The 10,339-nt window shown below is 46.9% G+C and overlaps 1 protein-coding gene across 1 annotated transcript; it reads right to left on the bottom strand.

Annotated features, from left to right (window-relative positions):
* Positions 1-323: 323 nt before the first annotated feature.
* LOC128815355 (cytochrome P450 2W1-like) lies at positions 324-9,073 on the bottom strand. Its single transcript, XM_053992044.1, has 9 exons — positions 8,876-9,073; positions 7,060-7,222; positions 5,086-5,235; positions 4,837-4,994; positions 4,237-4,410; positions 3,104-3,245; positions 2,523-2,707; positions 1,869-2,010; positions 324-1,262 (listed from the first exon to the last, which is right to left on the bottom strand). The coding sequence occupies exons 1-9, from the start codon at positions 9,071-9,073 to the stop codon at positions 1,072-1,074; spliced, it is 1,503 nt and encodes a 500-aa protein (XP_053848019.1). The 3' UTR covers positions 324-1,071.
* Between the last annotated feature and the right edge of the window lie 1,266 nt (positions 9,074-10,339).

Below are 10,339 nucleotides of genomic sequence, written 5' to 3'. Positions count from 1 at the left end.
CCTCAGCTGGAATAAGGTTGTGGAATATGATGGCATGTAAGTCTGAGACAGAGACAACAGCCAGGCTGAGCTACAGAGGAAAGGAAGCCAACCAAAACCAGCTCTTATTTAATCCCTGGTTTCTCTGTGCATGTGTGTGTGCAAAACAAGCACTGTGAAATTAGACTACATTTGCAGGGGAATTGCATGGCTGGTTCCAAAGGCCAGACCACCCCAAACACCAGAATGACTGCTGGTGTTGGCTCTTAACATTAACCAGGGTATCTGAAGAGAGGGAACAATCTTTGCTGCTGTTTAACAAGGTCAGGAAGGACAGAGATGTGTAAAACTAGCAGTGGGTGTAGTTTATTTTTGTGTCATTAGCCCTTTATGACCGGAGGCTGGTGCAAATCTCATGTGGCCTCATGATTTAAATTGCAAACTTAGAAATGCAGCTCCTGTTTTGCTCCGACTGGGGAGCAGTGTTGAGCTTGGTTGCAGCACTTGTTTCTCTGAACAGGTTTGCAGCCTCTGGGGCATCTTCCAGGACACTGTTCCAAGGCAGAAATGACTTAGTCCTCAAATCACATGAACCGATCACTTTTTTCACTGCAGGTGTTTGGCTTGGCTGCCAAACAAGTGAAATCCTGGTAGGATTTTGCTGCCAGCTATGGAAAAGCCCAGGAGGTGTCAGTGGATGGCTCAAGCCTGTGACCCACGGTGTGTCTCTGCAGCTTCCAGCAAACCGTGGGTTGTGCTTCCTCAGGATCCAGGCAGATTTCTGTGACATGGTGAACCTTGGGAGCCTGGGTGCTGCTCATGGGCTGCATGCCTTCCACCAGAGCAGTGGCTTGGTCCCTTCACCAGCTCCACGCACGTCTTGAGAAGTGGGGTGTGATGGCCAGCACCATGGCTTGGGTTTGCATCTGCCCCAGAGCACAGGAGCGAAGAGCAGCCCTTGGGGGGGATGGAGCAGTGGAGGGGGTGGATGGAGACAGTGGGAAGGGATGTGGTGCTGTGGCAGGGTGGGGGGATGGCGAGTTTGAGCAAAGTTGGGGTCTTGGACCCCAAAGCTCTGGGACAAGGCCGTGGTCATTCCCGCAGGACAGCACAGGTTGACTGAGGCTGAGGCCTTAAAGTGAAAGTCGTTTGGGGGACGGTGAGGTCCAAGTCAGACTCTGAAACGCCCGGCTGGGGTCGGAAAGTGAATGTTTGGAGCAGCCCTACAAAGAAGACAAACAGCTCCATCTTGGCCAGGCTTTCTCCGATGCAGTTCCGTCGCCCTGCGGGTGAAAGCAGAGTGTTCACCTCCTGGAAGAATCCAACTGGAATGTTTGCTGTGGACATGTTGGCATCTGAGATGTTGCAATGGGAGCAGGAGGGAAACCTTGAAATGCACTAAAGCATTGTGGAGTAGAGGGGCCTGGGTTGCCAAAGGTTCCTGCCTGGCCTCTTTTGTCACAGGCTACAGCCATCTTGCAGGGTTATTACACATTTATGGTGTGCCCTCTCCTCTCTTTAGCTCTTCCAACCCTCTCAGCATCTTTAACCCTTTCTTCTGGAAAGCAGCCTGATAAAAGAATTCCACCTCCTTCCAAAGTGGAATAGTTTGAAACTCACTTTTCCTGTGGAATTTATCCTCATATACCACTTTTAGATAAGAGTGTGTTTCTTTTTACTACCCTTCTTTGTGCCATATTTAGCAGTGGGAGGGCTCTGCTCTGAGAGCAGCCATTTGCCCAGATGCAGAACAATTGATTCCATTCAGTTGTCTGGTTGCTTGTTGATTGAGTTAAGGGCAGTGTTTAGACATGAAGACTCATTAGTGTGTATTGTAATTAATGGCCCAGTCACAGCCCCAGCTCTGTGCAGGTCAGCCCTTTAGTTACCTGTGGAGAAAGGCAGGAAAGCTCCTTTCTTTACAAAGTTCCCTTCAGCATCGAGAAAGTGGTTGGGGTTGAACTGATGTGGTGTCTCCCATTGTGTCTTATCCAGCAGCACTGAGGTAAGGGATGGGATTACAATTATACCCTGGAAGAAAAGTACACAAAGGCACAAAAGATTGCCAAGTGCTGTTTTGGTTCATTTTCTCACACAGACTTTGGTGTCCCAGATTTGCTCCACCTGGGGTAGGTGGAGACCATGAGGGTTTTATCCCATCATCCAGCAGAGAGACATCAGTGAGATGTCTCATCAGTGAGATGAAATCAGTGAGATGTTCCCACTAGTGCCAAGGATTGAAGCCAAACCCCACGTGGTGCTGTGAAAACCTCAAGTGGAAGGTAAGATCCTGCAATTCTCTGGCAGATACTTCAGTGTGCAGATGGCAGCAAGGAGGTAAACCAGGGCTGCTCATGGAGTGAGGAAGTCCTGAGCATGAGAGGGACTGGATTGAGTCCTGTGACAACTCTGGGCTCAGTATAGAAACTCTTCTGGGGATGGTCTTGGACTCTGTTGTGTAATTCCCTCTAAGAAACCATTCTCCAGTGGCACTGGTGAATCTGGGGAGGGTTTTGTATTCCTGGGAGGCAGCAGATACCTACCTTGGGAAGGAAGTAGCCCCTGAAGTGGGTGTCAACAGCAGTGCAGCGGGGCACGTGTGGCAGGAGGGTGATGAACCTCTGCACCTCGTGCAGAACCGCGTTGGTGTAGGGCATGTTCTTCCTGTCCTCGTACGTGGCCCAGCTCCCAGCTTGGACCGTTCTCCCAATCTCCTCCTGGACCTTTTCTGGAAGGAACAAACAAAAGGGATGTGTCCCAGCAAGGAAGCCAACTCCCTCCCTGGCTTTGGTTTGGGGGGAAAAAAAACATTTTTCCAGAGTTTGAAGAGAGAGAGGATTCTGAAAGCAGCAGTGTGGGTTCCCCTGCTCTATGTTTAATTCAGGCATGGGGGTGGGTTGTTTCTGCAGCATCATACTCTGATCTCCACTCATCCTCTCTCCTAGCAAGTCAAAAGGGCTATTTTATTGTGACTTTGATCAGCACCTAGTCACATTAGCAGTTCATCACAGGGGAGAGCTAGGATTCAGCTCTTTAGGCAAAAGAGCTGCTGTGGATCTGAGGCCAGGCCTCTTCCTTCCCCATTTCAGCCTTGCCATGGATGGAGTAGCTAAAAGCTGCTCACTTTGAATCTCTGGGTATTTCATCATGAGCAGGATGGACCACTGGAGTGTGGTGGCAATGGTCTCTGTTCCAGCCATGACCAGGTCAAGTATGGATGCCATTAAGTTGTCATCATGGAAGAGGCTGTCTTTCTTGTTCTTCTCCTTGAAAAACACAAGAGGTAAGAAAAGTCATAAAACCATCAGTCTGAGTATTCAGCAAGCTTGGGAAATGCTGCATAACCTACAGCACAGCTGGCTGTGGTCTTGTGTTTGTGAGCTGGGTAATAAAATAGACCTGATCTTGAATGTACAGCATCCAGCAGAGATGGAGCACCACAGATGGCAGGTTTGCAGGGGAGTTTTGGTTCAACACCCATCTCCCCTGGAAGCAGGCTGAAACCCAGAGCTGGCTGCTGCTCACAGACTCAGCCTTGCAGGTTTGGAAAGAGCCTGGTCTCTGCCCTGAACAGAAGCAGATTCAGCTAATCCTATCTCTGAGGGACTCCTCCTGCCCAAGGCCAGGTTTGAATTCCCAACAATGCTCAAAGTCACCTTTCAGGCCATTTCTGCCTGAGTTTTAGAACTGTGATAACTCCTCCTCCACATAGCTGAGTAGAACACTTAGTGCCTAAGGTCAGCCTGGATCCAGCTGGAAAGAAGAAAAAGCTCAGAGCCCAAATATTTTGTGTTGAATGAAATCAACTGATGTGTGAAACTGCCGAGCCTCTGCTAAGTAAGATGCAGGGCAGGGTTAGGACTTGTACTGATGATTTATCATTCAAGTACTTTAGGGGGATCATTCATCTTGATGGAGCAACAGTATCAATGATTAATTGATTTGTTTTCATAAAAAGAAAGGCAGAGTCAGCTTTCATGTGAATTCATGCATTTTCTACTAGGAGCGAGTAGCTGATCTCACATTATTAGTGCTGCTATTTCAGGAGTGGACTGAGAGTAGCTTTTGTGTCTTACTTTTGATAGAAAAATGTACCAATTGTAAGAGCCTGGCATCTGATTCAAGTACCACTGGAGTAACAGCATGGTTTTCAATAGATTTACACGACGTGACTGAAATCAGGACTCGGCAACTCTTTTAGCTGGAAAATCCAAAGGAGACATTGCAAACAGCCAACAGAGCTAAGCAGTCCAATACCTCTTGTTGCTTGAATATCAGTGCATCAATGTAGCTCCTCACACTGTTCTCATTGATATCCTCCCTGCTCGCCTTCATGTACTGCCTTAAAATGGCACGCACATCTTCGATTTTCTTGAGCATAATCTTGTGGGTTTTGAAAAGAAATCCAAGGAACGGGTAGAAATTGAAATACTAATGAGAAATTTAAAAAGAGAAGCATTAGGCCTGCAGAAATACCACACAGAATCACACAGAATCCCCTTGGCATTGCTGAAACAGCTTTTTCCTAAGGGCCAATGAATCAGTTGAGTTTTGCCTTTAGGAGCAATATCTCAGCATCCCAGGGACTTGCCAGGCAGATTTTCATAAGCTAAAGTAACCAGAGTTCAGATCTCATTTTAGCTCCACACAGATGTGCAGGATGGGTCAAAAGGAAAGTAGGTAAGGGAAATCTGTCAGCAGATTTTGGTGACCAAAGTGGCACATGGAAAACTGTCACGTTTTAGGTGTAATGGCTGGTTCTGAACATTTGAAAACTGCTGAAGTAAACCCTATGGTTGGTGTGGCTCACGTGCCAGCGTAAAAAAAAATCATTTGTCTGTGGGACAGTTTACTTACGTTTAAATTTGGGGATCCCAGAAGAATCATAATTTCATCTATGAGTCTTAAGAGAGTCAGAAACGTTGGGTCCTTGTAGTCAAACCTGTCCCCAAAGAGCATGACGAAGGTGACGTTGATGGGAGCGCAGTTGAAGGACGGCAGGCTGAAAGGTTCCCCTGCAGCGGGAGCAGGATGGGAAAGCTGTGAGATGTGGAGCAGCTGTGACACACACGGGGCTGGACAGCCCCAGGGTGGTCCCCAGCTCACCTTTGAAGGATTTGATCATCTCGATGAGGAAGTGGAGCTCCTCAAAGATTCTGCCTTCTATCATTTGTTTCCCCATGCCGAGGTTGCGCATGCTGGACACGGTGAATCTGCGCGTGGTCCTCCACAGCTCCCCGATGGAGAAGAACAGACCTGGGCAGCCCGTGAGAAATGTGCTGGGCTCAGGCACAGAGGAGCCCCCAGCACCAAACCAAACAGAGCAGGGAGCTCCACAGGTGTTTCTGCTGCCTGTTTTCACATGGATTTAGGGACTAAAGGTCTCCCCTTTCTGTGTGCCTCATCCCTGTATCCTCTCAGCTCCATTCTCACCGAGCTGTAGTTTGGGAAAAGCAAGCTCCCTCCCAGCCCAGTTACCCCAGTCCTCTCCTCAGTGGCAGATGGGCAGCTGTGGCTTTCAGACCAGTATGGGTTGGCTGTAGAGCTGGGGGGAGATGGTTTGAGTCAGCCACAGGACATTTTTGACCCTGCTGGTTACAAGTCTAGGGCCTCAAGCACTTTGTGTCTCTGAAGCTTCTCCCTTCATCCTATTCTAGTCATAAAGGTAATTTATCTGTGTGGGATGGGATAATTCAGTCTCCTCAACCCTAAAGTGTTTTATGGAGATTCCCAGCAGTGCTGTATTTTCAGCAGTGGTGAAAATACTGACATTTTTGTGGAGGTTTCTGAGCTCATGCCACGATGATCTCTAGCACCTCCAAGCAGGGATGGGTATTTCATCCTGTCAGAGTGCTGTAAAGAAAAAGTCAGGTCAATAATCCAAAAACTATCTCAGACTGTGGTCAGTTGAAAAGCTGGATGCCAGCATTTCACATCTTCATCGTGGCTGTGAGGCTTTTAAATATGTTTGCTTTTCTGTTTTAAAGCAGTGTAATTTTAACTTGGATAGCAAAACTTTTTGCTCAAAAAATGTCAAAACAAATTTCTAAACTTCAATTTTTAATTTTTCTTTAATTTATGCAATTTCATCTGAATCATTCATTATCTGAGAGCATCTTCACAGTCAACAAATTGGCATTTTCTGAAGAAAAAATGCTTCATGGGAAAATTTGTGACCATTGTTGCTTAACAGCCCCTGAGAGCTTCCATCTTTGGGTCACCTCTAAGTGCCTCAGACTTGGGCTGAGAAGGTAAATGTGAAAGGACTTATGATGCAGTACTGATATTCTCCCACAGGGATGTTTTACATGTAAATTAGCTCTAAAAAATACCTTTCTCCTCATTGATTCCTTTTATTTATGTAATGATAAATTAATCTATTGATATTATGGCTGGGTAATTTAATTGCTAATTCTAATCCCAACTTCAGCCTGTGACCAACATATAAAGCTGCCTCTTGGTTCTCCCAGCTAAAGCCTCACATGAAGCAGAGGATGGACAAAGCAAAAAGTCCTTTGAAATAGTCAGGGGTGGAAAAACTACGGGATATTTTTGCAGGGGTGAATTTTCAGCCTCAGCCTCTTGCTTCTGAAGCTGTTTCGGGCTGGACAACCTGAGAACTTTTGTGGGGAGGCAAAGGTGTGGGAAATGACACGACAAAGGCAGTGGGAGAAAGGGAAAAACCCGACAGCTCCCAACAGCCAAGCCAGGTAGTCCAAAGTCTCCTGGAAACGAGAGGAGGGTTCATAAACACAGTGGTGACAGCGAGCTGCTCACACCAACATCACACAGAGATTAACCCCAGAATTACCACAGTGCCTTCAAAAATCCCACTCCTCCCACCCTCAACTCTTTGGATATGGATGGGCTGCAAGTGCATCAGCAGAAATGATGGAAAGGCAGGAGTCATTGCATGCAATGAAAGCCAAACATTTGCTGTCACTTGGCTTCAGAAGGGCCCAAGGGGATGTTTAAAAGCAGGCTCCAGGGATGCACAGTTAGGCTGTGCCTCATCATCTTCATCACAGGCACTAAGTGACAGCATTGTCCCTCCCACCCCCCCACTCATTGCTCTAGTACCGTTTCTGTTCTGAATTTGGTCAAATATTGGGATGGATGGTCTGTCTACAAACTCCTCTGTGTAGTTCACAAGCGCCTCTCGCACAACTTCGTACCCGGTCAGGACCACAACTTTCTGGAACCCAAAGTGGAGGGTGAAGATGGGGCCGTATTTTTCTGCAAGCTGAAAAAAGAGGCGAGTTGTGATGGTCAGCAAGGGAGGGAGCGTGCATGGAACAGCATCTCGTGCTGTCTGAAAGGACATTTTTCATCCTGGCACTCTGCAGGGAATGGCTGCAGAGCCACTCCCTGCAGAAGGACACCTGTGAGCCAGAGCTCATCATGGTCAAACACGATGCATTTTGTACAGATGCCTCACTGGCATCTGTATGGAATTCAGGCTTCTTGCCATGAAGGAGTCCCCACCCCCTTCAGTGCATCACTAATCTGGTTTTGCTGTTAAGGAGAAAATAAATGTAACACAAAAAAAATCATCTAAAGACTGGACCTCAAGTGGCAGCTAAAGTTGGCAAACTGGAGAAAGACCAAAAAAGAGAAGATCGTTCAGTGCAAATAATGATGTTGTCACAGAGGAAAGCTTTGGTCTGATGCTCCTGATGTACTAAAGCACTCCTGCATACTGCTACTAGAGGAGCAGTGTCTCTTTTCATAGGACAAAGGGGGCACCCATCAGTGCTCACCCAACAAATCCCAGTCGGTGCCAGCTGCTTCGTGCAAACTCCATTTTTTGCTCTCCATGGGATGAAATGGAGGGATAACCCCTCTGGAGAAATCCCAAAGCCAAACATAGGCAATACCAAGCACAGCCTAAGAAGGGACAAAAGCACGCGGAGATAATTCCAAAGCGCCGTTCAGAGGCTGCAGCAGCATCTGCCCAGCCCTGCTGGGTAAACTGACCCCAACCCTGACATTGCCCATAACAGCTCCAGGTGCTGGGGCCTCGCCCCACGGCAGCAGTAACCTCCCGCAGCACAGCCCGTGTTTGCTCAGCACGGGTGTCACAGGAGCCGTGGACGCCTGGCTGTGAACCCCCCTGCCTGTTTGCTCACTCTCTCTGTGACCCCAGCGTGGGTCAGCCCCGAGGGAGCCATCCCAAGGGAGCCATCCCCAAGGGCGCCATCCCGAGAGAGCCATCCCCTAAAGCCAGGCGGGAATGCCCGGCAGCCCCAGGAGCAGCCTCGCGCTGCACACAGGGACAGTTCGCCACCGTCAATGGGGTAAGTTGACCCTTAATATCTTAATTGCAGCTTAGTGGAAGATCTCACAGGTTATTCACTCTGTTCCTTAGCACAGCTTTCCCATCTCTCCCTTGCACTGCCATCTAGACTTTAATGCATCCCCCATTCATCAAGAGGGAAAGGGATTTCACAATGGAGCGTCTGGATTTGGCCCTCTCCGCGGCAATTTTGGGGTCACTGCATTGTGGAATTCCTCTTTGCCAGATCTCCGGGGTGTAGGGGAGGGAAGCAATTTAATTTATGTTAGTTACATCCTAATGCTTTAAAAGATTTTTGGGTGTCCAAGCTGTCAAATTAATATTTCAAATCCCACAAGCATTATAGACTTCATGTACATCATCACAATTACATGAAGAAATCCCATATTACCCAGAGGTCTTTTTTAAATGGTTGATTGCTCCTAAATTACATTGCATCAACACAGACATTGACTAGAAGAAGCCCAGAAAGAGATCATAAAGCAATTTTCACACCTTTACAATTTAGTTTGAATTAAAAAAGACAAAAATTTCTCACTGAAACATCCCAGGCAGCTTTAAAATCTATGAGGGTCTGGGTTAGGGTTTTTTTTGTCCTACCTTCATTAGTGATTTATCTTGCCTTCTAAGATCCACCAAGTGCAGGTTACCAATGATCGGAAGAGGAGTTGGACCAGGAGGTAATTTAAAAGCTGAATTTTTATAGCCAGTTGAAAAGTAGGCTACAGCTAATAATACTGCTGCGCAGAGCAGACAAACTAATGTAGGATCAGAGAGAAATGAAATTAAAAAAGACATTTTTTAGTAATAATCTGGTTTTGGGGTTAGAAGCAATAAAAATGCAGTGGCACTGTTCAGTTTCTGCCAGCTGGCTCTCTGTTTGCTCTCTGCAATTGCTACAAGCACTCAATTCTTATTAAGGTTTGTAGAGTACCTAAATAAATACTGCATACTCCACCCTCTTTAAACACCTCAGAGAATGTGGTCTAAGCAGTTTGCAAAGCCTGTCCAGAAGTAAAGAGAGTTTCAAATTACAAACCCATGCATGTGTGTGCAAGAACATATACATGGGAAAAGGTGCTTGGCATTCCTCTATAACCTCCTCCTCCCTGAGACCTCAAGGTCCTTCATTAGCAGAACTATGACCCTCCAAGCACTCTGCTGACACAGGGAAATAAAAAGGCTCTTGGAATCCTATTAGAACCTCCAGATTCAGGCTTAAGTAGGATTTGAGATCTCCATGTTACTAGAAAAAAAAAAAAAAATCAGTATTTTAACAGGAGACTTTGGCTTTCTTGATGTCAAGTGGAGATCAAAGGTTGTTAATAATGGTAAAGCCCAACTATCCCTGGGGGGTTGTAGCCCATAAACTTCTTCATAAAGTCAGCTCTGAACTGCCTGGGAGGGATGTGATTTCAGACTTTGTGTCTGAGGTAGAAGACATGTAATAGCTAGCCACAGAAAATTAGCTTGGATCAAGTGATCATGAGTGGATTCATGAGTGCAATGGAAAGACAAAATTAGGTTTGAAACTTCTGAGAGGACTTCATTTTGCAAGAGCAGCTTCTAAGGGATAGAGGGAAGAAGTTAACGAAGTTAATGAAGCCAGCTGACCTGGCAGGCTCCAGAAGGGGAACAAGACAGGAGAGTGGAATGATTTTAAGCCAAAGATACTAAACACCTGGAGCTTGCATCCCTTATCAAGGCATAAGCCTTGTAGAAAATAATTGAGGTTACCTGGTTGAATAGTGGTTTTCAGGAGGAAGTTTGGCACAACCAGCCAAAGGAACATGATCATTCAGGTAAGAAAGGGCTGTCTTACATGATGAGGAAGCACAAGGCTAAAGGTACATTTGTCCAAAGGTTAGATCATATAAAGGCCACTATTCAGCAAATATGGGCCCTCAGCCTTGTAAATGCAAAGAAGGCAAGGAAGAAGATGGATCTGATCCAGAGAGGGGCATGGTCAGCAGGGTCCCAGAGTGAACGGCTGCCGGGCGCTCACCGGAGCTGCCTGTGTGGTGTGGAGATGTTGCAGCACAACAGCCACCCAGAAGCAGGAGC

This window comes from Vidua macroura, chromosome 16, assembly GCF_024509145.1.
Source record: "Vidua macroura isolate BioBank_ID:100142 chromosome 16, ASM2450914v1, whole genome shotgun sequence".
NCBI classification, from domain to species: domain Eukaryota; kingdom Metazoa; phylum Chordata; class Aves; order Passeriformes; family Viduidae; genus Vidua; species Vidua macroura.
The sequence above is the reverse complement of the archived record's forward strand: the minus strand, read 5'-3'. Positions and strand labels throughout refer to the sequence as shown.

Coding starts and splice junctions, on each gene's coding strand:
- LOC128815355 (XM_053992044.1), bottom strand. CDS start 9,073: ATGTCTTTTTTAATTTCATTTCTCTCTGATCCTACATTAGTTTGTCTG. Junction 3,246..4,236: donor TGATATTCAAGCAACAAGAG/GTATTGGACTGC, acceptor GTGTTTTTCAAG/GAGAAGAACAAGAAAGACAG. Junction 2,708..3,103: donor GAAATACCCAGAGATTCAAA/GTGAGCAGCTTT, acceptor TGTTCCTTCCAG/AAAAGGTCCAGGAGGAGATT.